Source organism: Panthera uncia, chromosome C2, assembly GCF_023721935.1.
Source record: "Panthera uncia isolate 11264 chromosome C2, Puncia_PCG_1.0, whole genome shotgun sequence".
Lineage (NCBI taxonomy): Eukaryota > Metazoa > Chordata > Mammalia > Carnivora > Felidae > Panthera > Panthera uncia.
The window spans coordinates 2,226,163-2,252,968 of record NC_064810.1 but is presented as its reverse complement, the minus strand read 5'-3'; the positions used below and the strand labels follow the sequence as shown (position 1 = coordinate 2,252,968).

Genomic DNA, 26,806 nt, shown 5'->3' with positions numbered 1-26,806 from the left:
GGCCCTGAGGGCCGAGCTGCGGTTGAGGGACCACGTGTTCTCTGTGTGCAGAGCCCTGAAGCCAGCGGGGCCCCAGCGCCGGAGAGGGGACCCCACGTCCTGACGCCTGCCTTGCCAGGGGTGGGGCACAGGGAGGGCAGTGTTGTTCCCTTTGCTAGGCCTGCTTATTGTCTTTCAGGATGTTCTGCCGTGTCCTCGTGCGGGCTCCGCCGTCAGATCGTTTCGTTGCAGACACACGTGGGGTCTTGTCTTCCGTGTGCCTCCTGCATCTGCGTGTCCGCGTGCAGGCGTGCCCACTGGACGGTGGTCCCCGGGCTTATCTTCCTGCCTTAAGTGCTTGGACTGTGAGCCCGCTCCCCACTTGCTTTAGGAGAAACCCCTGGTCCTGGACGTGCAGTTTTTCTGTTTCTGCTGCTAGAAAGACAGTGGAGCGACCCGGGAGCCGCCAGTGGCCGGGGCCCCAGATGATCGGGGGGTGGGGGCAGAGCCGCCAGCGGCCGGGAGCTCCCCATCTTCCGTGCATGGCTTCCGGGGTTGCTCTATGGTCTCGGATGACCACCTGAGGCCAGTGTCCTGGGGCTGTTGGGTAGAAATGACTAAACTTCTCCGCTGTCTTGGTCCCTTCTGATGACTTCAGTCAGAGCGAGTTACTGAACGTTCTGAGAATGTCGATCTCTGTACATTGTGTTAACTGCATGCGGCACTCTGTCATCTGTTGTGTGTAGTGGCACTTTGGCCACAGTGGATTCTCTTGGGTCTGCGGGATACACACCTGTCATTTGCAGATAGGGATGATTTTCTTCCTCCTCCTAGACTTTTCGGTTTCTCGGTGGTTCTGGGAATCTGACGAGGCGACAGACGATTGTTAGCAAAGAAACATGTCCTACTTCTTGGCCCGTAGAAGGATAAGATGGTCCCTGCCAGTGAATTTACCCAAGAACGAAAGGTGGTCCCTCAAAGACTCAGAAATAGGATCGTGTTTGACGTACAATTTTAGTTGGCCTCATAAAAATACCCTTTCCGCTTCCTGGCCCTGTCAATAACATGATGATAGGATACAGCCTTTCTCTCAGCGTCGTGGTCAGGTCAGCGTGGACAACAGTGGCCATTGTGCTCTCATTCGTGATGTCATCGATGGGCGCAGGGTCACCCTCTGAGGCGGTGCCCCCCGGGCCGCCGGCCGGCGCCTGCCCCTCCGTGTCATTGTCAGAAGGATGTCTGCCACCAGCGCCCCTCCCGCCCCCGCTCACACCAGGTGGGTCGTGGGCCAGGAAGCCACCCAGTCCCTCTTGCCCCTGCCACATTTACAGCCAGAGGGAGGAGCAGCCGGTCAGGGACCGGTCAAGGGGCTAGAGGGTCCCGCTCTGAGTGATGTGGATTTGCTCCCGTGCGGCCCGGGCTGGCCGCTCGGGGAGCGCGCGCCTTACTCCTGGCTCCGGGCTGCGTTTTGGGCAGTTGACGTTGCGTCTACGTGTCTCGGGGTAGCTCGAGAATATTCGAGACGGTGTTCGCTCTCGACTCTCCCCTGTTCGTGGGTTTTGTCCTCCGGTGTCTCCCGACTCAGAAACAACGGAACGGCCCGCGCGCAAACCAAACACCCAGGCTCGCTCCTGGGGTGTCCTCTGTGCGGCCAGCCGGCAAGGCCTTTCTGTGGTGCCTCCGGGGGACTGTGCGTGCCTCACGCATAGGCCTTCGTGGGTGGGACGGGACAGAGGGAAGGAGGGAAGGTAACAGTTCTGCTTTTCTGCTTCATCGCGGGCTTTGAATTCGGATGACTGAAATCCGCATGAAACTCAGCGGCTCTTTCTGTCCTGTAATGCAGACCACGTATCTAGAACATCAGAAACGCTGCCCTCTGGCGTGTTTGAATGTCTTCTCCCATTGCCAGCCGCTGTCGGCTCACAGAGAGCACTCGGGGCCAGCTGAGGCCACGGCTTGGAGGGGCAGCGGTCCCAGAGGGGTGGTCCCACGGCTGCACCTTCCTCTGGTCCCCGGGGTCGGGCCGCAGGTCACCGGGAGAGGCAGCCAGAGCAGAGCAGGAGACACGGCCGAAGGGGCACCCGGTGCCGTCGGAGGACGACGGTATTGGTTCGGGTCCCGTGCCGCGTCCCCGCTGTGTGATGGGGACACCCTGGGCGGAGGCACGCGAGGCACGTGGGTGGAGGGACTGGCACCGAGTCTGAGTTGGTCCCCATGCGGTGCTTCCCTGCACGGAGCCCGTGTGATGGAGATGCCCGGTGCCGCCCTGCCGGCCTCGGTTTCTTTCCCACGCAAAGGCTTTGTCAGAAACGTGGGAGTTTCCACAAAGACGGGAGACGGGGCGCCTGGGAGGATATCTGAAGGTCAGACCACCCGACTGGCTAGTTCATGAATAAGAGGGACCCAGGGACCAGTGCCGGGAAAGAGGGGCCCTGGGCGTCTGGGGACGGGCCCTGAGGCAGGTGCAGGGGAAGGAGGGCTCTGCCCTTGAGCGGTGAGGCGGGGCCAGGCTTCCCAGCAGGACGTGGGAGGGGCCTGGGGTCTGGGGACATGGCCGGAGTATTTGTGGCAGGGGTGTCACTCCACTAGGGCGGCCAGGACAGAGCGCCGCGGGCCGGGCAGCTTCGGCGGGCAGTTCTGGAGGCTGGCTGTCTGAGATCCAGGGGTGGGCGGGACTGGATCCCCGTGGGGGCTGTGGGGGAGGGATCTGTTTATAGACAGCGTCACCCCCGCCGTGTGTGTCTTCCCACATGGTCCCCCTCTGCGGGAGACCGTGTCCGAATCTCTCCCTACGAGGACACCAGGCAGGGTGCTTTACGGCCCACCCCAGTGACCTCATTTAACGCGATCACCTCTTCAGAGACCCCGTCTCCAAATACAGCCACATTCTGAGGTGCTGGCAGTTAGGACCCCAGCACGTCTTTTGGGGGACACCGTTCGCCCATAACGGGAGGTGCCCCAGTGGGCTCTGAGAGCAGCCAGGGGCCTCACGTGACGGCGGTGAGGTGTCACAGTGCTGCAAGGGGCTTCCTCCCTTCCCCTCGTGGCCCTAAGCCACAGACAGCTCGGCCGTGGGCACCACAGGCTTGTAGCAGCAAAAGCACCAGGAGGGACAGGGTGTCAGACCCACCAGGGGTCCCCCTTCTTCGGGGGCGGGGCGCTAGAGCTGGGAGGAGGGTCTGGTTTGGGCTCCCAGTCCTTCCTGCCACGCTGGAGGGAAGGCTGGCTGGCGTCCCCAGACGCCCCGGGTTGGCGTCTGTGGTGGCCGGCGGCCCCTGAGTTCCGTGTGAGGCCGCGTTTAGCTCAGTCGCCTGGCTTACTGCCCTCCCGACAGGCCGGCGGTCCGTCCTTGCCTTCCAGCCCCGAGGGGGTGACTCCACCCCACACCCCCACCTTGAGGAGGGGTGCAAAGTCAGGAGGCAGCCACCTCACCGTCAGGATCAAGTTGTGCAGATGCGGGCTTCTGGAACGATCTAGACCTATTATCTAGTGAAGGGGCTTAGAGACAGGCCCAGGCTTCCTTGCTCTGTCGGTGATGGCGTCTGAGCATTAGTGAGGGGGTACCAGGTACGCGGGCCGGGGCGGCCGCCTGCCACAGGCCCCAGGGGCCGCTCCTGAGAAGCAGGTGGCCTCTTCTGAGGCCTGGGCGCGGGGGGCTCACCCAGGTGTGCTGTGGTCACGGTCACGGACGGGTGAAGGGCCGAGTTCCGGGCCTTTCCTCGTCTTCCTTTGTTGGACGCACAAATCGGGGAGCAGCTTTATGGCCGAGGCCCGGGCCCTGGCCTCCCCCGTCGTCCTGAGCTGTAGGTCTTGAAGCCGCTTGGGCCCTTCTGGTCCTCAGTTTCCAGCGGGCACCAACAGTGGCCACAGGGTGCCCGGTGGCGCTGTGGCCGTAGCCAAGACAAGACGCAGACCAAGTGTTTAGGACGGAGCGTCTTCGAGTAACCCATCCAGGAGGAACTGTTTGGCCTAAAGCCTCGCGCGTAAGAAATGTAAACTTGTTCGGGAATGCTGGGTCGGGTGGCCGTCGAGAGACTTCATGATGTATTTCGTCACAGCGAGGTCGCGTGAGACGGCACGGGAGATGCAAACCCGGCGGGGAAGACGGGAGGGAGTACGCTCCCTGGCCTCCCAGAGGAGGGTGGTGCCCCGCGTTTTGAGGGGGGACGGTGACAGAGGCTGTTGAGCAGTGAGGCGTTAGACCCCCTTGGCTGCCTCTAAAAGAAGTCATATTTAGAAAGTAGAAACTTCACAATGTGCCAGAGTGCGTAGCGCTCGCGTATTTAAAGTCGGGTTTAAAAACGTAGAGACTCGCTTAAACTCGTCCGGTGAGAAGGTAAGCCGGTTTTGTCGGGCGCACAAGCCAGCGGTCTTGGCGGCCTGCGTCGAGGGCTCCCCCGGCCGTGCTCCTGCCCCTCCAGTGGGAGGCCAAGGCCGGGGAGAGGCTGGGAGCGTGTGGGCCCAGTGGGAACGGGGCGTCGCCCCACCCCCACCCTTCTGCAGGGGACCCCTGCCGCCTGTCCCCGAAGGCCTGTGATGCCGGTGTCGGCGGTGTGTGGCTGGGGCGCCAGCGTCCAAGCAGACAGTCGGCACAGCGTACTCTCGCGGGGTGGGAGGGAGGACCCCTGACCGCAGCGGGTGACGTTCCTGAGAGTGGAGTCTGGCCCCCAGGTGAAGTCGTGCATTTTGACCCCACTTCTCGGGTATCCGGGCCAGATCCTGACAGCCCGGCTGACCAGCAGCAGGGGAACATGCCGGAAGACGGCCAGCCTCAGCAGAGCCCCGGGCCAGGCTCACTTTCTGGTGCCCGAGAGCCCGGCACACAGCACCTAGGACCCACCTAGGGTGGCTGCAGCAGGGACCGGTGGTGGCCGAGGCTCACAAAGAAGGGCAGTCATCGGAACGAGGCCCCAGGACCACTACCAGCCCCACGCCACGTCCATCAGCCCTTGTCAGGTCCCCCACTTAGCCCCGGGGATCAGCCCTTGTCAGGTCCCCCACTTAGCCCTGGGGACACGGCCGGGAGGCCAGCTGGACCCAGACAGGAGGGTGTGGTGCTGGCGATGGGGCCAAGGGGTGGGTGCAGCTCTCCGGGGGGTTCTGCAGATGGACTTTTAGACCAGAGCCTCGGGGGCAGACCAGGGACTGGCTACTTACCTTCACAGCCGCGGGGGCTTGTTGTGAAACAGGTGCAGGGGCGGAGCGGGGCCCCCACGCCGTGGAAGGAGCTGTGGTGCACACTGAGCCACCAGGCATGTCCCGTGTGGGTCTCCTCGCGTGAGCCCTCGGGAAAGGAGGCCGGGTGGAGCGGTGCTGCTGGGGCAGGGGCGAGGGGAGGCTCCCAGACTCGACCACGGCAGTGGCTTTCCAGGCCGTCCCGCCGCACAGCAGTGAGCGCGTCTGAGCTGTCATGAGTTGTACCTCGATAAGGTTGACTTTAACATCAGATTCTCATACCTCGCACCCTAGTGATGGAAACAGCAGGTCGGCCACAGAACCTAGGAATCTGCCTCAAAAAGCATGACGGCTGAGGTGCCGATCTCTGAGCTGGCTTCCGGGGACCCTGGTTATTCTGGCCCACGAGGCCCGAATCCGAGATGGTGGGGGTGCGGGCAGAGCCGGGCCTGCTGGAGCGGTGGGGTGCAGAGAGCCTGCCACGGGCCGGCCTCGGTGCCGGAGGACGGACAGCAATGCCAGGTCTGGCCAAAGCCATTGCCTCCAGGGCAAGGAAGAAGCTTGTGGTCAGGCCCGGCCGGTATGTCTGAGACTGCTTTACCGAAGGGCCCCTGCCCGTGGGAGGAGCGTGGACCCGGCCTCACTGCCTACTCTGGAATTGGGTCCTGATCCTTCTCTCGCTGTGACCCTGAGCCAGGCACTGAGCCTGTCTGTGCTTCTGTTTGCTCAGAGGGGGGTTTGCAGTGACCCCTAGGAGGCAGTAAGACGCTTCTCAGGGTGGGCACTTCAGACACAATGGGCTGGGTGGGTCGGGATTGCTCGTGGGGCTGCGGGCATCCGAAGGTCTGGCTGGAGCTGGACAGTCAGCCTCCGCGTCCAGAGCCTGCCACTCACATGTCCTCCTGGCAGGGCGGCCAGGTCCCCTATGTAAGGACCGGGGGCCGGGCAGAGTTGTGCTTTTATGACTCGGCCTTAAAAGTCACTGCACTTTATTTCTGGCCCAGTCGGTTTATTCTCTGGGGGTGGCCGGTTCCCGTGTGCCCGCAGGTGTGGTCAGCTTGTAAAGTGACGCGGGGCCTGCCCTGGAGGGTCGGGGAGCCCGGTGTGTGGCTCAGAGCCCCCTCCGCGCCCCACCCCCAAAGAGGGTGCGGGCGCCTTTCCCACGGACCAGGTCTGCGGGTGCCCCGGCCGCGGGCAGCCCTGAGTTTGGGTCACGACTTCCTGCTTGGTTCTCTGCCCACAAGGGGGTCACGGGGCAGCTCACGGGACAAGTTCAACCAAGAATTGTGAGCTTCTGGCTTCACCGTTGAAAATAAGAAATGCATGTGAAAAGGGGACAAAAACTGGTCAGGTTCCTGGGTGAGTCACCGCCTTTGTGTTAGAGCCAAAACAAAGGCTTTTAGCTTAAAAAGTGCACCACTGTTTGGGAATTAGGAGGCATTAGTTACGGTATCGTGGATCTGTTTTCCTGGAGAGTTCGTGTGCAGTTTGACGACGGTAAATGCGTGGTAAAAAGTCTAAAATAAAAACTCTCTGTCATGCCGTTTCCTAGAGGGAATCACTGGTAATGCTCGGGGACATTGGTTCTAGTCTTTTCTGCCTCTCTTGTGTGCCCGGGGGTGTCCGCGTGTGGGCCTGTGGGGTGCGGGGTGGGGTCGCGGGGTGCGGCCCCCGTGAGCTGCCGGGGGTCGGGCCCCAGGTCGGGGCCGTGCCGTGAGCACCGCAGACGTGTCCCCGGGGCCTGCGGCCGCCGGGGCCCCCGCACCCTCCTGACCGCTGCCCCCTGTCCTTTGCAGGACGGCCGTTCTCGCTGAAGGACCCTGCACTCGCTACTGAGCGGCGACCATGGGCCCGCTCGCCTACCTGAAGACGCAGTTCGCGGTGCACCTCCTCATCGGGTTCGTGTTCGTGGTGAGCGGGCTGCTCATCAACTCCGTCCAGCTGTGCACGCTGGTCCTCTGGCCCCTGAGCAAGCAGCTGTACCGCCGGCTGAACTGCCGCCTCGCCTACTCCCTGTGGAGCCGTGAGTGTGGCCCGCGCCGCACGGCTGGGGGGGGGGGGGGAGGGGGGGGGGGGTTCTTTCTGTCGGATGAACCCCACACACGCCGCGCCGTAACGGGCAGGGGCCCCCGGGGGTGGCGAAGGCTTCCGATGACGTGACCGGGAGGCGGGGGCCTGGCTGGCGACCCCCGGGCTGGGAATTGGGGGGTGGGGGGGGGTGCTCCAGGGTGCTCAGGGCTGGCTCCTGGCCAGGACACGAGCAGAAAGACGCTCCCCCCCTCAGACTCTTGGTCTGGCTGACCCAGGTGACGTTGCCGCACTTGACCGCTCAGACCCGCAGAGACCAGTTTCCTGAGGTTTAACGTGGGGTTTTGGATATTTGAGAACAAATGCAACTCAGCTCAGCACCCCCCAGCCCCGTCCCTGCCAGCACACGGGCCGGGGTCGTGTCCCGTGTGCTCTGCCAGCCTGTCACCAGAGCGTCGTGAGGCAACCCTCGGGTGGCCTGTCCTCTGGTACCTATCTGAGCGTCTCTCTGTGGAAGAGAAGGGCTCCTGCCTGCGTCCTGGTTAAACAGCTGCGTGTGGACGTGTGTGTCTGAGGCCTGTATGCACGTGTGCGTGTTCAGACCTCGACGACAAAGCCCACCGTTGACAGAGGTGAACGCCGCACGGGGGCCTGGGGTGGGGGGGAGCCAGGCACACGTCAGGAGGGCAGCTCGCCAGCGGCAACTTCTGACGATTAACCCACAAAATAAGGATGTACCTGGAGGGATATCTGCAGAAGTACATACGTACAGACATTCTCGTCGTGTCATTTCTATATTAGCATAAAAGTGGCGGCAGCCGCAGTGCCCATGAGTGGAGGCCGGCTATGGTGAGTCCGCCTGGCACAGCCGTTACCGACCGGGGACCGTCTCTCGACTTGATAGACGACCATCTTCAACATCCTTTTTTCCTAAAGTCTACTCATTTATTTTGAGAGAGAGAGAGAGAGAGAGAGAGAGAGAGAGAGCATGCGCAAGGGGAGGGGTAGGCGGGGAGAGAGAGACAGAATCCCAAGCCGGCTCCACACCGTCAGCGCGGAGCCCGACGCGGGGCTCGAACTCATGAACTGTGAGATCGTGACCTGAGCCGACACCAAGAGTGGGACGTTCGACCGACCGAGCCACCCTGGCGCTGCTTAAGACACGCTTTTAAGCGCAAAGGGAAGGTCTCCCGCAAAGTACGTGGCATGCTGGTTTTTTTGAACACTGTGTGTATGAGGTGTGTGCACGTCTACACGGCCGTTCGTGCCCAGAGGGTCTCAAGGGGTCAACGGGAGACTGAGTGTCAGGGAGTGCAGGGAGGAGGGCCTTCTACTTTTTTCCTTTTTTGTTTTACTTCTTTGCTGTTTATTTTGCCTTTTATTTTTTTTAGGGTTTACGTTTATTTATTTACACGTCTGACTTTGTGCCGTTTCCATTTTTTCGCGTAAGACCATGTTTCTTTTCCACTAAAGAGAGAGTAATAGCCACCGCGTGCCTGCCGTGTGGGGAAAGGTGGGTCTCCATTCGCCTCCCGGTTCCGGGGCAGAGAAGGGAGCCCCGTCGAGGAGGCCGTGACCTCCCGCTGCCTCTGCCGAGGCCAGCACGCCGGCCTGTGGCTTTCTCTTGCCTTACACACATAGCAGCTTCAGTGCCCAGGGTTTGGTTTCTTTTCTGGATGAGACACGATTTGTGTGTGGGGGTGGAGTGGGGGGAGAACCAGAATTCCTCTGACTCGAAAAATACAATGAGTTGTTGATGAGCGTAAGACGTGACGTGAGCACACACCCAAAGGGCAAATGCTAATCAATAAAAACAAAATTGTAGACTCCGCCTCCAGCAGGATGGTGAGGAGCTCAGTCCCGGAGAAAGCCGGCTGGGTTCACAGGAAGTAAGGGAACCTCTCAGCCCCGCCCCCTCCACCCAGCAGAAAGCGGGGTGCTCACTGAATCTCGAGGTTGCCTTCCCGGGGCCCCAGCTGGGCCCGCTGCAGGGGAGGGGGGACGCTGGATCTACACCAGGACCCGGAGCCGTGGCCGGCGGGGACGGGGAGCAGGTTCGAGGCACCTCTTGGGATCAGTAGCTCCGAGTTAGGCCTGAGGAATCTGTCAAGACAGATAAGATGGGAATTCACGGTCATCCGGTCATCCGAGGAGAACAAAAGACTGACAGACAGCGACAGGTGTGACAAAGAATCAAATAGAACTTCTATAAATAAAAACCGTAATTGTAGTTTTTAAAGTGAACGCTTAGAAGACGCGTGTTCCGTCACGTTGGACCCTGCTCACGAGGGACGGGCACGCAGGGCGCACACGTGCGGCGGAGCCCCGCCAGGGAAGTGTGACACGGGAGCGATGAGAAGGAAGGGGGGACGCGCAGGTCTGTGGGGGGACACGGGGAGGCAGCGCCGGGGGAGGTGATGGCCGAGGACGCCCCCGGATGGATGGAGACGTGGTTCTGTGGCTCTAGGGGGACAGCGCATGCCCAGCAGGGAAAGAAACAGAATCCACACGTGGACCTGCCCCAGGGAAGTCACAGCCCACGGAGACAAAGGGCAGGCTGTACAAATACCCAGACAGGAAAGCCGGGCACCTGCCGGCTGGACCGATGGGCCTGGTCTCGGCCCAGCGGGGTCGAGTCAGGGGCTGGGAGGCCTTGACCCCGAGGGAGCCTCACCACCCTGGCCCAGCTGCCTGCACAAGTCAGGAACCGCCAGAGGCCAATGCACAGTGGCAGCCCTCACAGCCCACGGACAAGCACCTGAAAACTCTCTCTGGTGAGAATAAAGCTGACAGCACGACAGGGGCTGAGCTGCAAGAAAGAAGGAAGTCAGAGAAAACGGCAAGTAGGTACCTCTGAACGATCCTATTACATAGTGATGCCCGGTTTGTGAGGCTGAAACAGGGGTCCGGGTGGGGATGGGGGGGCCGCAGTGTTCCGGTGCCCCACCCCCACCAGCCCTCCATTCTCATATTTGCCAGGAAGAGAGCGGCCATGTCACCATTGGACTTGGCTAAGGGAGGGCAGGGTGGGAAACAGACATCAGACCAACCTCAGAGCTATTAGAACAAGGTGGATTAAACGAGCAACGACAAATCCTTTTTTGCAAAACAGACAAAGTAGCGGAAAGCGTGGAGAGGAGAAAACGTGCTGGAGGGGTGAAGCGGGCTGGGTGGGGCCCCTCACCCCCCCCCCCCCCCGCAGCCCGGCCTTCTGCTGCTGAGTGCCAGGCCATGGGAGCCCCCAGGGCACCTGCTGAATTTGGGGGTGTTCTCCACGTTACCCTGAAATACAGGGGCAAGTCCTCCTCATGTTAGGGCCGCGTGGGAGGCTCCCCTACATTCCGGGGGCGCACGGTGAGCCCTGGAATCTCAGTGCCCCCGAACCTGCCTTCTGTTCAACTGGATGTGTGGTCCTGTCCCCGCCCCGTCAGGCCTGGCGCCCTCCCGCTGACCACCGCGTTCCCAGCATGACTGTCGTCTGGCCACAGAGCTTAGGGGCACACGCGTGGAGCCACATGGCCTGTTCTCGGCCGACCCGGCCGAGACTGAAGCTTCCTGGCTGCAAAGGAGAAAACCGCCAGCCTCACAGCAGAAGTTGATGCAGGGAGCACGTGTGCAGCGATGTTCCTTGCGGGGCTGGGGTAAGCAGGGAACGCTCGCTCGCCGTGGAAGGGCAAACATGTGCCTGAACGGAGGGAACCGCAAAAAAATTAGTGAGGGCTCAGGAGCCAACCAGCAGAACTGCTAATTACAGATGCTCCCCAGCTCGGCCGGGACCACAGGCAGGGACCCTCCGCCCACCGACGGCTGGTAGGAAAGAGCGGCCTTCCATCAGGCGACCCTCTGATAGGGCCCATCTCCAGGACAGCGACAGGGGGCGGCCGGTGTCCGTCCGTCTGGTCACTCCCGGGTCAGACCTCTCACTCCATCAGAAAGGCGGAGGTCCCCGGTGCTGGCCACGGCGAGGGGCTGCGTTAGGAGGGGGAAGCCTGCCCGCCAGCGCACATCTGCTTGTAGGACGCCACCCGTGTCCTTGCGCGCAAACGCGGGTGCCACGTGCCCAGCCGCCCCCCACAGGGCTCTTCTGTGCATCCGGGCTGCTGCCCTGTGCTTCCCCTCGGCGGTCGTGGGGACCCGGAGAAGCCTTACGTGCGGTGGTGATGTGCTCGCGTCCCTCCGTTCTGATGCAACGTGCCTGCATTTGTGGCCGCCTTGAGATCCAACTCATGGCGGGACGTGGTCATCCTCTGCCTGCCTGCAGAGTGCGGCCGGGCCGGGCCTCAGTGTCCTCACCGCTGTCACCGGCCAGCACGAAGGGCCGGTGGCTGTTCTGAGCCCGCGTCGTGGTTTCCAACGGTGTGCTGTCCAGGGCCGTCTTGGGAAGCGGTCGTGGCCACAAGGGGTGTGTAGGCATCGTTATAAGTGCCAGCGTGAGTGAGGCACGCGTTTTCAAGCCTAAGTGAAGACACGGCCTTGAAAAAGATCCTTTTTAGAAAATTCCACGCCCTGCGTCAGTCTTAGATGAGCACTGTCTCGCTCTGTTCCGGATGCCTCCGTGAAACGCAGCGATGGCTGGGAAAGCCGGCATTCGCGGGACGTTGACCACGTGGGGGACCCCACAGCTGGCGCACTGCCCTCGCTGCCCTTGGCGTTTCTGAGTCTGGAGGTTGAGGCATCAGTGGCCCCTCTCAAGCTAACGATGAGGAAGCGTTGCAGAGTCTGCCCGCGCTCCCAGCGTCGTCGTCCACGGGAGTCGACAGCGGGACACCTTCAGTGTCCATCGAGGGATAAGCGGATGGAGCAAATGTGGTCCGTGTACAGTGGAAAACAGAGGAGGAACTCCTGCCACGTGTGACCACACGCAGGCAAGTGCTGGACCTCGTGCTGAGTGAAATAAGCCGGTCACAGAAGAAGCACCACCCGGCTCCGCTCATATGAGGGACCCAAGGTCGGCAAACCCTACAGGCGCACAGGGGCGTAGACTCTTGTCGTGCGAGGTGAGAAGGTCCGAGAGGTCCGTGGCCACCAGCACCATGCCCACGCGTAACGATGCTGGCTTGTGCGCTGAAGGTCTGTTAAGAGGGCAGACCCCAAGTCTTCTTACTAGAGTAATGGGAAACCGCTTCCTGGTGCCCTAGCCGATCGCTTTCGGAGCCACGGTCCCATCCACGGTCTCTCGTGGACCAGCGTGCACCTGGAACTTTGCCCAGGCCCTGCCGGACTGCTGCCATCGGCTAGATGACAATCAGCCGGAGAGGGAGGGGCAGGAGCAAGGCTCGTCACCTGGTGTGGGCGTCTGTGGGGTGCGGCTCTCCGGGGGTGGGGGGGGCCAGGGGAGCCCGGTCCACAGGGGATGGGCTTTCAGATGCACCAGTGGCCTTGTGGCCTCCCTTCTTTCTTTCCTTTTCTTGTCAACAGCTTTACTGAGATAAAATTCACCCACTTGAAGTATACCGCCCAGTGGTTTTGGGGTTCGGCCCAGAAAGGAACCCCGGCCCACTGACGGTCACTCCCCTCGTCGCTGCGGCCAGTACGCTTCTTTCTGTCCATGGATTTGCCCATTCTGGACATTCCTGCAGCAGGTGGTCCTTGAAGACAGACTCGCACTGAGCACGATGCTTTCAAGACCCGTCCACGGTGCAGCTGGACGACATCACCTGGTGCGGACAGACATCGTGTCCCATCCGTCCAGCAGTCTGGGCGCTCGGGTAGTTTCTGCCTTCTGGCTGTCACGAACGATGCGGCTGTGGGCGTGCGTGCACAGGCTTTTGCGTGGACATCTGCGTTCGTGTCCCCCGGGCAGATCCCCCCGGGTGGGGTCGTTGGGTCTCCCCACCTGTCTGTTCCGAGATCGCGCCCAGTACTGTTCCAACCACGGCAGCTGCACTGTTTTTGCGTCCCCACCGGCGCCGTGCGGGGCTCCAGTGTCTCCTGCCCTCGCCCACACTTGCCCCCGTCTGTGTGTGACCATGGCCGTCCCGATGAGCGGGAAGGGATGTCTCACTGTGGCCCGGGTGTGCGTTTTCCTGATGACTGACGATTCTGAGCGTCTCCTTGTGTGCTCGTTGGCCACTTGTGAGTAACCTTTGGAGAAGTGTGTGTTCGGATCCTTTGTCATTCCACGCCCCTGCCTTTCTCCAGTGCAGTCTAATGTGGGATAGACGTGGCCACGACTGGCGGGTTCCCGGGTGCTGAGTCAGCCTCTGACAGGTGGCCTCTTCTGTTGACCCCGCCTTGGGTGGCAGGGACTTTGGCTGGTGAGTTCAGGTATCATCCGAGGGGCATACTTCTCATCCAGCTCCCATCACGGAGGAAGGTGAGACCCCAGAGGCTGCACGATCGGGAGCGTGCCGGGGGCCGAACTTTTGAAGCCCCCACTTTGGGCCGGGCTGATGGGGACGCCCATCAGAAGGAGAAACCAGCCTCGGTTCTCTGTTTCTTGGGTGTTAACGTCACAAACTGTAGCCCGTTGAATCCTCCAGAGGCCCCTGTGAGGAAGCTACTGTCTTCTCCTGTCTGTAAATGGGGACACAGAGTTGTGTCCTTCCCAGGCTTGGAGCCCAGTCTCCAGGCCCTGCCCTCCATCCTCAAGGGACGGTCCCCTCAGAAGACGGATGGGCTGGTACCGAGAAAGAACGGGGCTGCCCCGTGGAGACCCTGAGCCTGCAAGTCGGGCTTCCTGGTCTGTGAGGCCACCTTTTTCGGGACGCCTGGCCCGGTCGGTGGGCCCACGCTGGCTGGCAGTGGCTCAGCACAGCCACCCTGCTGACCTCAGCAGTCCCGCAGCTGACTGTGCGCGTGCGCCCACCCCTCTCCCCTCCCAGTCGGCGGCTGCAATGTGACAGTCCCTCAAATCACAGCACGTGTGGGAATCACACCTGGACATTTCACAATTTTAGAAATTACTGCTTTCCTCTGCTTCTGCTTTCCAATTTGTCTTCTACCTGACTTATGTTTAAAGTTTTTTAATGTTTGCTTATTTCTGAAAGAGAGAGAGAGAGAGAGAGACAGAGCGTGAGCAGGGGAGGGGCAGAGAGAGGGAGACACAGAATGGGAAGCAGGCTCCCGGCTCCGAGCTGTCAGCACAGAGCCCGACGCGGGGCTCGAACCCATGAACTGTGAGACCGTGACCTGAGCCGGAGTCAGACGCTTAACTGACTGAGCCACGCAGGCGCCCCTCCCTGACTTTTGTTTAGAAAAGGTAATTATAATTTTGGAAAATCTAATTTATGAAACATAAAGCGCCAAGACTCATTTCCAGCAGGAAATCCCGCTCTGGATGGACGTTCTGTGAACGTCCCCTGGGGCACGGTCTCGGCCTGTGCCCGCCCACAGTGGGGGCCCGGATCCGAGCGCAGCCCCCTGCCCGCTCACGCCGCCCCGTGTGTCCGCAGAGTTGGTCATGCTTCTGGAGTGGTGGTCCTGCACGGAGTGCACGCTCTTCACTGACCAGGCCACGGTGGACCGTTTCGGCAAGGAGCACGTGGTGGTCATCCTCAACCACAACTTCGAAATCGACTTCCTCTGTGGGTGGACCATGTGCGAGCGGTTTGGCGTGCTGGGGGTGAGCCACACGGGGGTCCCAGGGAGGTGCTGGGGGTGAGGGGTCGGGGGGTTCCGGGGAGGTGCGGGGGGTGACGGATGGGGGGGGGTCTGGGGGGGTGCTGGGGGTGAGGGGTGGGGGGGTCCGGGGAGGTGCTGGGTATGAGGGGTGGGGGGTCCTGGGAGGTGCTGGAGGTGAGGGGTGGGGGGTCCAGGGAGGTTCTGGGGGTGAGGTGTGGGGGGTCCAGGGAAGTGCTGGGGGTGAAGGATGGGGGGTCCAGGGAGGTGCTGGGGGTGAGGGGTGGGGGGTCCCGGGGAGGTGCTGGGGGTGAAGGATGGGGGGGTCCAGGGAGGTGCTGGGGGTGAGGGATAGGGGGTCCTAAGAGGTGCTGGGGGTGAGGGGTGGGGGGTCCTGGGAGGTGCTGGGGGTGAGCCACACGGGAGTCCCGGGGAGGTGCTGGGGGTGAAAGATGGGGGCGTCCAGGGAGTGCTGGGGGTGAGGGGTAGGGGGTCCTGGGAGGTGCTGGGGGTGAGGGATAGGGGGTCCTAGGAGGTGTTGGGGGTGAGGGATGGGGGGTCCTGGGAGGTGCTCGGGGTGAGCCATGCGGGGGTCCCTGGTATCTGGGTTTTCTTTCCCAGGAAAGGAAGGCCCCTGGTCCCTCTGCTCCCAGAGTCTGGGGTCCGGGCACCCACAGCTCCCCGGGGCTTGTCTTGAGCTCAGGTTTCTGACATTTCCTCTGGGGAAGGCTTACCCAGAGTCCCTGCCAGCTGAGCTGTGTCAGGTAAGGGCCCCGCGAGGCAGGCCGAGGAGCACGATGCAGAGAAAGCCTCTGTGCCCTGCGGCCCCGGGTCTCCCTCAGGCAGCCCCAGGCCCGGCGGCCACGGCGGGCGCCCTCCCTCCGCCAGGCCTGCGCCCCAGCCTCCTCGCCTGTGGGACAGCGCGCCTGCGTGCTTGGGGTCACGCTGAAACCGGCGGCCAGGCTCAGAGCCCGGCCTCCTCCCTGACGGCGAAGTCCCCGGACACCCAGCCGGTCCGGGGCGCCTGAGCGGGTTCTGACCCTCGCCACCTGCCCCCCCCCCCCCCCCCCCGAGTTCCAAAGTCCTGGCGAAGAGGGAGCTGCTGTACGTCCCCCTCATCGGCTGGACGTGGTACTTCCTGGAGATCGTGTTCTGCAAGCGGAGGTGGGAGGAAGACCGGGACACCGTCATCCGGGGGCTGGAGCGCTTGGCGGACTACCCCGAGTACATGTGGGTGAGTGCCCGTCGGCCGCCCGTGCCCAGAACCCCCGCGGCCTGGGCCTGAGCCAGCCGCTGTCAGCCCACGGGCTCTCCCGCACCTGAACTTGCAGGCCGGGGCGTCCCTCCAGGGCGGCCGCCTCCACCCGCTGCAGCCCAGACGGGAGCCCCTTCCTGCGTCCCCAGCGGGGCCCCTCAGGAGACTTCTCTGCGGGGAGCAGCCTCGGGGCGGGGGGCGCCAGGTTGCGGAGCAAACCCCAGGGACCCCACGGTTGTGGGGGATACGTTTGTACCTCGGCCCCAAGAAGATCTACCCTGCCGTTCACAACATCCACCCTTCAGGCACCTGGGTTTGGTGGGATGGCCATCTGAAATTACAGAAATTACAGTCGGTTTGAAGATGGTTTCTTTCTTTTTATTTTTTAAGTTTGTTTGTTTTTGAGAGAGAGAGCACCCGTGCGCACCTGTGTGAGTGCGCGTGTACTCTGAGCGGGGCAGGGAGAGAGAGAGAGCACGCGTGTGAGCAGGGGAAGGGCACAGAGAGAGAGAGAGAGAAAGAGAGAGAGAGAATCCCAAGGAGGCTCTTGCACTGTCGGCACAGAGCCCGACGTGGGGCCGGAAACTCCTGAACCGTGAGATCATGACCTAAGCTGAGAACGAGAGCCGGACGCTCGACCAACTGGGCCCCCAGGCGCCCGAACGGCGTTTCTCTTTCTGGTCTTTCTTTCCGGTCTCTGGCAGAGTAGTTCTTTGAGAAGCGGCCCCCCTCTCAGCATCTCTGACCCTCACGTTAAGGCAAAGGGATGAAAGCCTGTTTTCCGCTCAGGGGGGCAGAAGGCTGCAGGGACACCTGCCTGCTTCCGGGAAGTTGCGTTCTGCCTTCTTTGAGAACGAGCGAAATGCCGTTAGCCGTTGGGTGAGGGACTTTGTGTGGCTGGAGCGTGGATCGCAGCCCTGAACAGGACGGCGTTTTCAGCGATGCCACGTGCTGGTCGCTAGAGTGTGCCGTCAGTTTGACAGATCCAGTGACGCGCGCTTTGTGGGTGGGAACGTTCCCCGGGGCCTGTCGCCGGGGTAACCTCCGTCCCCGTGCTCTCGTGTCCTAGTTCCTCCTGTACTGCGAGGGCACGCGCTTCACGGAGAAGAAGCACCGCGTCAGCATGGAGGTGGCCGCCTCCAAGGGGCTGCCCGCCCTCAAGTACCACCTGCTGCCTCGTACCAAGGGCTTCACCACGGCGGTCCAGTGCCTCCGGGGGACAGGTAAGCGGCCGCCACCTGCCCTGGGCTCTGCGTGCAGCAGGACGGGGGAGTGACCTGCCCCGAGCCACGCAAATGGCACGTGAGATACAGGCAGAGGCAAGTGGGTGGGGTTAACGTGTGTGAGGCTGTCGTGTCCTTTCCGACTCGGCGGAACGCTAGTTAGTGGAGAATCAGCAAAGCGATGAAAAAGCGTGTAACTGCAAACCTTACGAGGGGAACCGTATGTGTTCCTGATTAATCCCAACGGAGGCAAGATCAAAGAGAGGGGACAAAGAGCAGAGCAAGTAGGAAGCAGCCAGACAGTAAATTTGGACACGAACGGTCAGTAACTGCACTCGACCCGCGTACCCACGTGGCAGGAAGGTGAGCCTGCGGTGGGGCGCAGGACTGTGCGGGGCGGGTTCGGGGTTGTGCGGGTGCTGAGCTGCGCGCGCGTGCCGTGCGGCGTGGGCACCAGCGATGCTGTGGTGCAGGGGTGGGCGCCGAGGGATGCGGGGGCGGAGTGGTGCGGCCGCAGGGGCAGGTGCGGGCGCGCTGCGGCCCTGGCCCAGGGCTCACCCCCGCCTCTCCCTACAGTCGCAGCCGTGTATGACGTCACGCTGAATTTCCGCGGAAACAAGAACCCGTCTTTGCTGGGGATCCTCTACGGGAAGAAGTACGAGGCAGACATGTGCGTGAGGTGAGCTGGGAGGGTCCCCGCCAGTGGCAGCCACCCCCCGCCCCCCGCCCACCTCCCCAGCCCCTGGCACCGGGCCCTCCCTGCGCCCAGGGGAGGCAGCCTTCTCCCCAGGACTGCAGATGTGGGGACAGACACAAGCACCCCTCCTGCAGGGTGGAGGGGTGGGTGCGGGGGTAAAGGCAGAATGTTCTGGAAGCTCTGGGGGAGCAGCAGCCCCTTCTTTTTAAAAGGGGCCGAGTGAGGTTCAGCTTGGACAGTGACCAGGCTTGCTCTCGACAGAAGGGTGAGCTGTCCCAGCTCAAGGGGCCGATGCTCTTAGTGGGGACTGTGAGGCCAGCTCGGGCGTGATTCCCTGCACGCCCTCCTACTCCGCTCTCTGTCCGAATATCCCTGGGGAGACTTGCCCGTCCCTCCGTCCCTTCAAAGGCCCGGGAGGGCAGGACCTTCCCCGGCGTGTGGGCGGGTCCCGTGGAGCCGTTAGCTCCTGTGTCTGACACCCTCCAGCACCGGCTGGGTGTCTAGCCGGTCACGCTGGCCCTCGTCAGAGGCCCCCCTCCGGTGAGTGTGGAGAACGTGAGCAGGTACATGTTTGAAACGACAACATGCTGGGGGGCCCTGGTCTCCCCACCAGGAGTAACTTTGTGAATGTGAAGAGTGAGCCGGGAGGCTTTTTCCTTCTGAAGTGTGCAGCACAGCAGAGCTCGAAGTCGGTGTAAGGCCTCGCTGCATCCTGGGGTGGGGAGAGAGCCCGGGATCCTTGCCCTTAGGCCTCTAGGACCACCAGGGACTGCGTGGCTGATCTGGGGCTGACCTGACCCTGGCCGTGACTCCGACCAGAACACATGCCGTGGTCCCGGGCGGTGGCAACAGTGGCCGGCTCTGTGTCCTCCCTCACCTAGCCGGTCCCCGGGGAGTCAGGGGTGCGCCTCGGCCGCCGGGGTCCGAGCTGGCGGGTTGAAGGAGCTGGGGGAACTCTGCGGTCCAGCCCCAGGCCGGTGCCCACGGCCGCCGCACCGGTTGCCCCTCCGAGTGGACGGTGCCCCCCGCCCCCCACCGGCAGGAGGAGACCCGTTCCTTCCTCTGTTTGTCGTGCCCTTTATTGCAAAAGGCATGGAGTGACATTTTACCTAATCTCGTAATGGATATGTGCTTAGAGCTTCTAAAGGCTTCAACTTCCTGTTTTGTGATACTTGCCATTGGGGTATCTTGAATAAAAGCAGGATTCCGACGAGTGTACGACGTGCTTATAATCCAGCCAAAGTTCTCCTGGCCCGAGGGGGCTTTCCCCTTTGACCCCACCTCCTGTCCCCTCCCGGTGAAGTTGCACTGGGGGCAAGGTCAGGGGCATTTGGTGGTGGGGGCCCGAGCTCCCGGAGTCTGTGCTGGCCCTTGGGGCAGAAGCCTTGAAGAGGCTTGAGTCGACGCCAGGAGATAGATGCCCGTCTTTATCTTTATGTTTAGCACCATTTTGAGTCCTTATTTTATACGTTTCATACTGCACGTGGCCGCCTTGTGATAGAACGTGGCTGCGGCATCCACTCTGGGATGTGGATGTACAGCCAGGGAGGGCAGTCGAGTGAGTTGGAAGCCCTTAGCAGCCCTCCCTCTGTGGACAGCCCCCTTCGGAACTTCGTGTCCTCACCTGTGGCACACCAGTTCCCAAGAACTTTGGGGGTCCACAGAGCCACCCAGAGGCTGCTTGTCGTGTGGCCCCCGCGTCACTCCCATGTCTGACGGCACATGTGCTTATAAAACTTTGCCGTTTTCCTTTCAAATACGGGGGGGAGATCGGGAGGTCTAATCCGCAGAAGCAAAGTTCTCCATTTTCTTAGAGACAGGGTTAGGATGCCTTCAGCCACAGAGCTTCTCCCAGGGCCGCCCTTACTCTGGCCTGCTGGGTGGGCCCCGGCGCCCCCTGCTGGCGATCTCAGGTGCCGCGGCTGCCGCGGGTCCCCGTCCTTGCCCCGGTTCCCCTCCCCAGCTGGACACCCGGGCTCCAGGGCCGGTAATGCGGCTGCTGAGCACTTTCGTAAATAAGTTCGTGTCTTCACTGGAGTCAGCTGTCTGTGAGTGAAGATTGAAGTCCTGAATCTCTATCGCTTTTCGTATTTGGAGCACGTAGCTTTCGTTTGTGAAATACGTAATTTTCTTGGCCTAGTGGAAGACACTCTCAGTTCTGACTATTTCCAAAGAACGAACCAAAATGCCCGCCCTCCACAGTGGGAACGGGGCACGATCTGCTCAGGAGAACCCCTCGTGAGAGTCGCTGGCTTTGCCTCGAAGGTGAATGGTCTCCCGGCCCTCCCTCCGGGGCCCCCGCGGTCCCGCAGGGCTCCAGGCGCTCCAATGTGCCCGGGTGGACGCCTTCGACATTTGTGTGTTTTTAGGAATTGAGAGTGAGGCGTGACCAGAAAAGGCGGGGGGAGGGGGCAGAGAATAACCGAGCTGTGCCACGATTACGTCCCTTTTTCTGTGCGATGCCATCCAACACTGAGCCACTTTGCTCTCGATCTTAACAAAACAGGAGATTCCCTCTGGAAGAGATCCCGCTGGATGAAAAGGAAGCAGCTCAGTGGCTCCACAAACTGTACCAGGAGAAGGTAACTCAGCTTTCCTCCCCGGGGGCTCGTGAAGAGGTCTGGACGGGGCGGCTCGCAGGGCAGGTGGGACCTTCTGGAGACGGGGGCGGGGCGTCTGCAGTCCTCGAACACTTCTACCCTCTTTATTCTTTCCATTTTCTTGTGAGAAATCAACACGCTGGAGACGAGTGTAGAGGATAACACGGTGCTTCTACAACCGCGGCTGGTTAACTTTCTGTCACATTTGTTTCCTTTTTTCGTGTAAAAGAAGGTATAGATCTGTAGCCTCCACATATATATATGGCGTGTGTGTGTGTGTGTGTGTGCGCGCGCACACGCACGTGTGCACGCCACAGGTGACATGAGGTTATCCTTATGCCACCCACCCCGGTCCTTCCCTCTCCATTCCCCGGTAGCACGCCCTGCCCTGAACGCCCTGCCAGCTTGGTTTCCGTACGTGGGCAGGACGTTAGATCTTCATCTTCAGCATCGTGGGAGGCTTAGAGAATGAGAAAGTCCTTTCTGCATTCAACAAGTACCCTTTTAAAGGCACTGACGAGCTCTTAAGAAAATCTGGGAAATCTCTAAGGGTCCAAAAAGGAGGTTGAGCTGAAAAGCAGGTGGCGAGCCTGTGACCCGGGAATGCCACGCTCCACCAGCGGGTTTTGCGAGTCCCCTCAGCCTGGAGTCTTGATTTTTAGCGCCTACCCGGAACAGAAGATCAGGGTTTGATCTCATGCCAGGTCCCTGAGATCCTGAGATCCAGGCCTCAGGACCCTCCGAGAGTTTTCCCCCGCACGGTGAACTGAAAGAAACCTACTTTCCAGCGCAGGGAAATGGCTCTGACGCTCCCCCTTCTCCTCTCGGTCTGGACAAGGGCTCCCTGATAACACGTAACCACGGGTCTGCCCTCGAACGGCTATGCTAGCGACACAGCTCAAGGAGAATAGAACCAAAATATCAACTCAAGTGGTTCTAGGCAAATCACTAGAGTTCCTGAGAGAAGCCCACGCAGGACCGGAGGGACGTTCCTCCGAACCTCAGCTGCTCACGATTTCCTCCGGGAAAATTCCGTCGGGGAGGAGCTCATAACCAGACCACATGGGCAGGGCGCACAAAGAACCGAAGAGATAAACTCTCCAAAAACTGTAGCCAGTGGAACTGCCAGAGTCTAAAATCAGTGCGTCCGAAGCGATGGGGCACAAAGAAGGAACTGAAAAGAGAAGGGAAGGATCTGCAGAAAAAAAGGCAGATTTAAGAAAAACCGAGTCGAATTTACAGGCAGGAAAAATCTAGCTGTTGACAGTAAAATCTTAATTAATAGATTAAACAGCAGATTTGATACAGCTGAAGACACAATTAGTAAAGTGGAAGATGGAGAAGAAATTCCTGGGAAGGTAGCAGGAGGGAGTGCAAACATAAAAGGAAGTACAGAAAACACGGAGGGCAAAGTGAGAGGTCCAGAAAAGAACTGCTGGTGGGTCTGGAAAGAGGCAGGAGTGCTGAGGAGCAGGGGTCAGAAGGCCGCCGTCAAGCTCCTAGCACTCGTCAGGTTCAAGAGCCACAAGTCTGGAACAGGGTAAGTGAAAAGATATCCACTCCCCAGTTATCACTGAAATTGCAGAACACCAAAGACGACCAGGAGCTCTTAGAACAACCAGAGAGACAAGACCGATTCCCCGGGAGGGAACGACCGTCACGTTGACATTAGACACACGTCTTACTACGTATCAGAACCTCTTCTAAATGTCTTACGCACGTTTTGTCCTCACAGTAACCGCACACAGCACCCTGGCACGTGCATACGTTATACGTGAATACACGTAGAAAAACAGAGAGCACACACAAAATAGAACGAAGAAAATAATAAAAACAGCATACGTCACAGTGACGGAAAGCAAAGCCACAGGAGTGGATCAGCTGTACCGCATGCTTTTCCTGTGAAAATATTAATGATCTAGAAATCCCCGGGCAAGACCGACCAGTTAGAAGCGTAATTGCATCAGTAGAGACAGAAAGGTGAGCAGACCAGAGAGCAGAGGACAATGGTGAGAGTAGCATCTCTAGCTTAATGCCCGTACATTTGAAAACTTAGACGGAACGCGGGATTTCCAAGAACACAGCTCTCTCCCGAAGAGAAACGCAGCCTGCGTGCAGAATCCGTACGGCGTGTGTGTCTCGGGTGGGTGGAAAGGCAGACCTGGCACCCGCCAGCTGGAAGCGGGGAATGCGTCCCTGAATCTAGGTCCGCGTCAAAGAGTTTGAAACTCTTGCCGCAGGCCTTTGTGAGCAACGGCATCTGCGCGGCACGAGATGAGCCGTGACCTGGTGGCGCGTTACTGGGAAATAGGGAGCCAGTGTGTGTGCTTCCGTTCGCGGCGAATCCATCCGCGTGAACGAACTGCGGACCATCAACACGGCTATGCCTTGGGGATGTGGTGTACCGAGAGAGCCGGCCGCGGTGTGTGGGGGACGTGTGACGCCCCTCACGGGAGGCTGCCAGCGCGTCTCGCACGCGTGCCCGTTGAGCGTGTGTGTGATCGGTGTGGGGGGAGCATGGTGACCCCGGAGGGGACGGAGCGGGGGCCTCATCTCCGGCTCCCAGGTGTACCTCCCCAGATCACCTGGTGCAAATGCACCAAGCGACAAGTTTCGACATCCGCGACTTTTTGAGGTATTTTTATATTATCTGCCATGTTTTTCTCGAGTATCGAGACATATACTAATACGGTAGGCTCGGCTGTCCTTCCTGTCACATGTATTTTACAGTAAGGACCGCATACCGTGTGCTGTCTGTTTTTTCTTTCTCCGGTCACCGTCGTTTTTATGTCTGTCAGCGTTGACGTACGTAGATTTAACTCACTCCTTTTCTTTTAGAAGATCTTTAAAAAAAATTTTTTTTTTAATTTAATAAATCCCACCCCCGACGTGGGGCTCGAACTCACGACCCCAAGATCAGGAGTCCCACTCCAATGACCGGGCCAGCCGGGCACCCCAGTTCACTCCGCTTAAATGCCCTCTTCTGGCCTTGCGCCACGGGTGACGGCCTGTTGTCCTCTGCGAACAGTCAGGTCGTGTCCCGCTCTGTGCTGCGCGTTTCTTGGAGACACGGACTCGTGCCGTCACCGTTGGCGTAGCCTACTCACTTTGCGAAATGTTTCTAAGCTGTGCTTCGAGGAGACGCCCAGTTCACGCTGAGCGTGAGAGGCCCCTTGCCCCCCCGGGTCGTGTGAGTAGAGGGTCCGGCTGGCCCCCTGCAGTGACCAGGCTCGGCACTTGGATCCCGAAGCCACAAACAGCCTCCGAGACACGTTGACACCTTACACGGCTACCTCCGGTCATAACCTAGGAACGGACCACGCTCTCACCAGCGGAGTACAGAGGTCGTGCCCGCGGCTTCCCCATTCTGCAGATGTGGAGACGGGGCTGCCGGTGCCAGGCGGAGCCGTCCCTGGGCCTCCCGGCCTCCTGCCCTCGCGCCGTCTGCGCGCCTGCTGCACGGTCAGGAAGTGGTACCCTGAGGCCAGCGCTCCTGCCTCCTGGCCACTCGAGCCCTCCTAGAATGTGCGCTCTGGGCCCGTGGCCCCGGGGCCCCTCCGCCGCCAGGCTTCGGGGGGATGGGGTCAGGGGTCTGCAGGCGTCGGCGGTTGGGATCCTCGCCAGCGCCAGCATGTTGAGCGGAGGTTTGCAAGGAAGGGAGCAGGCGGGGCAGGGGAGGGTCGGGAGGAGAGGGCGGGAGCTCCGAGAGCCAGCTCCAAGAGGCCGCCTCGGCGGGTCCGGCCCAGCGTTTCGTCTCAGTGAGACAGCCCCAATGTGACCGAGTCTGAATGCTCCCGTGTGCCGTGGGTGAATGCCGTTCCCCCTGAAACGCGGGCCAGGGCCACACGCCCAGTGCATGTGCACACTGGCACACGCTTCCCGCCGGGGGGGGGGGGGGACCCCGTTCAGAACGGTGCGGAGCCGCCTCCGCCCGGGAGGAGCAGGTGTGTACGTGCTGCGGGGGCCGCGAGCACCTGGCTTTTGTACAGGTCCTCCCTCAGGACGGCGGGCGGGCTTGGCCGCCTCCCTCCCCCTTCCCCACCCCTGCAAGCAGGATCCTGCCACCACTCCCGGGTGGGTGTCGACAGGGGGTGGGCCTGAGCCCTCCCGGTTAGACAGGGCAGTGGGCGGGACCAGCAGCCCCGAGAGGAGCCACGCCCCCTCCCCGGGAAGCAGACAGGTGCCTGCAGGAAAGGATGTCCCGGATGAGAGGAGCCCCTCCCCTGGGAGACCCGGGGGCAGGGGGATGCGTTGTGGCAGGTGCGCGACTGGGCTCCAGGCAGGTCAAGGCCGTGCCCCACCCGCCCCGCCTTTAGAAGGTAGCAGGAGGCGATGAGGTCAAGGCGGAGGGGACTGCCTGTGCCTGGCTGGCTTTGAGCTTTGACACAAGCAGCCCAGGGGCTCCGCAAAGGACACACCGTCCCACATCTGCCGCGCACTCATGGCTCGCCGCTTTCTTTACGCGGGACTGTGGTAGACTGAGTCCGTTTCCGTGGTCAGTACTGGTCAGTACAGCGGCCACTGTCGTTGACTCTTTCAGGACGCGTTGCAGGAGATGTATAACCAGAAGGGCGTGTTTCCAGGAGAGCAGTTCAAACCTGCCAGAAGGCCGTGGACGCTTCTGAATTTCCTCTTCTGGGCCACGGTCCTGCTGTCTCCTCTTTTCAGCTGTGTCTTCGGCGTCTTTGCGAGTGGTTCCCCCCTCCTGATCCTGACGTTCCTGGGGTTTGTGGGGGCAGGTAACGCACGCGAATGATAGCACAGCTCAGGGTCGGGGATCTTCTGAGCGCCAGCCGCAGAGCTCCGCAGGGAGCTGGGTGCGCCTGGAGCCCTTCTGGCCTCAGAGAGCGGGCTCTGTCCACTAAGCCACAGGGTCGTGGAGACCACAGCCAGGTCCCAGGGCCACGTGCTCTCGTGGCATCCTGTGCTGAACTGGGCAGGCGCCTGTGGGGAGTCCCTGAGCTACTCTGTCTGCGTTCGGGTTTGGGGGGTTTGGGGGGGCTTGATGGTCTGAGGGTCTCTGAGGACATGGTCATTACTGTCCCGAACAGAATCGTGGGCGCTCGGGACTGCCCAGGTATCCTTGTCGGAGGGACGGGCACCCAGTCTGTCCCTGGGCACCTCACAGGGCAGTGCAGCCCCCACCAGGCCCGCACCCACCTCCTGTCGCTGGAGGAGCGGAGGCCATCACTCCCCCCCAGACGGACTGAGCACGGCAGTGGGAGGGGCCGGGGGAGGGGAGAGGGCTGGCCTGCCATCCCCTCGGGACCCTGCCCAGTAGCGAGTTCCCTCACGGGACGGCCAAGCCATCAGTCTGACCTTGCCTCTTTCCTATTTCAAAGCTTCCTTTGGAGTCCGCCGGCTAATAGGAGTGACTGAAATAGAAAAAGGCTCTAGCTACGGAAACCAAGAATTTAAGAAAAAGGAGTGATTCCTGGCTGTGGTGGCGCACACGTAACCCGACGGCGGTGTCCAGTTAGCTCGATTAAAAACAGAACCACGCACCCAGATCGGAGGAAAAGACACTTAGAAACTATTTTTCGTATTAACTGGTGACTAATATCAACCAATAAACCTTGAGCCAAGAGTAAAGCCGTCGGAAGGCCTGCGGACGATGACGCCAGCGGCACCCCGGGCGGGGTCCCAGTGTCCCACGAGCCAGGCTCCGAGGGCGCCGTGCGTGCGGGCCCACCGCTGCCGGGGGCCGGGTCCCACCCCACCGCGACCTCGCGAGAGTTCTGTCTGCCAGAGGGAGCCTTCGGCTGCTTTCTCTTCTTAAACTTAGATCCATTTTTGGTTTTTACCAGTTATTTTGGGAACTCCCCCTGCCCCCCCCCCCCCCCCCCCCCCCCGACCCCAGCAAACCCTCCCCGTCCCTCCCGGGAACGAGGACATGTCAGCCCCCAGGCCCACAAAGCACCTGCCCGTCCTGTCTTCACACTTCCCGCCGCGTGTTCTCGGGTGACCAGGGCGGGCCGAGCGCCAGGTGGCCGGGCAGGTGCCCCTGAGCTGGCGGTGGGGACGCCCCACCCCGGCTGCCTGGCTCCTCCCTGAGCCTGTGTGGAAGCACTTTACATCCGTTTCTAAAGTGATCCGCCCCCTGAGACCTCTGTCCCTCTTTTTCCCTGCTCAGTCGTCAGCCCCTCTACTGGGCCGCACCCCTGCCGCCAGCCCCGGGGACAGCTGCCCTGCAGCCCACGGGCCTCTTGGATGGATGTTGGTTTCAAAGAATGTCCCCACCAGACCTCCTCTCTTCCGGAGGCGGTTGGAGACTGTTCCCTGGGAGCTC

General features: G+C 61.1%; 1 protein-coding gene across 1 annotated transcript; it reads left to right on the top strand.

The window, feature by feature from the left end:
• Nucleotides 1-1,145: 1,145 nt before the first annotated feature.
• On the top strand, nt 1,146-26,109 carry AGPAT3 (1-acylglycerol-3-phosphate O-acyltransferase 3). The gene is made up of 9 exons (XM_049627742.1): nt 1,146-1,255; nt 6,951-7,177; nt 14,577-14,746; nt 15,815-15,976; nt 17,067-17,220; nt 17,797-17,899; nt 20,424-20,499; nt 25,058-25,256; nt 25,860-26,109. Exons 2-9 carry the CDS (start codon nt 7,000-7,002, stop codon nt 25,946-25,948), a joined length of 1,131 nt encoding a protein of 376 aa, XP_049483699.1. The 5' UTR covers nt 1,146-1,255; nt 6,951-6,999; the 3' UTR covers nt 25,949-26,109.
• Nucleotides 26,110-26,806: the final 697 nt, after the last annotated feature.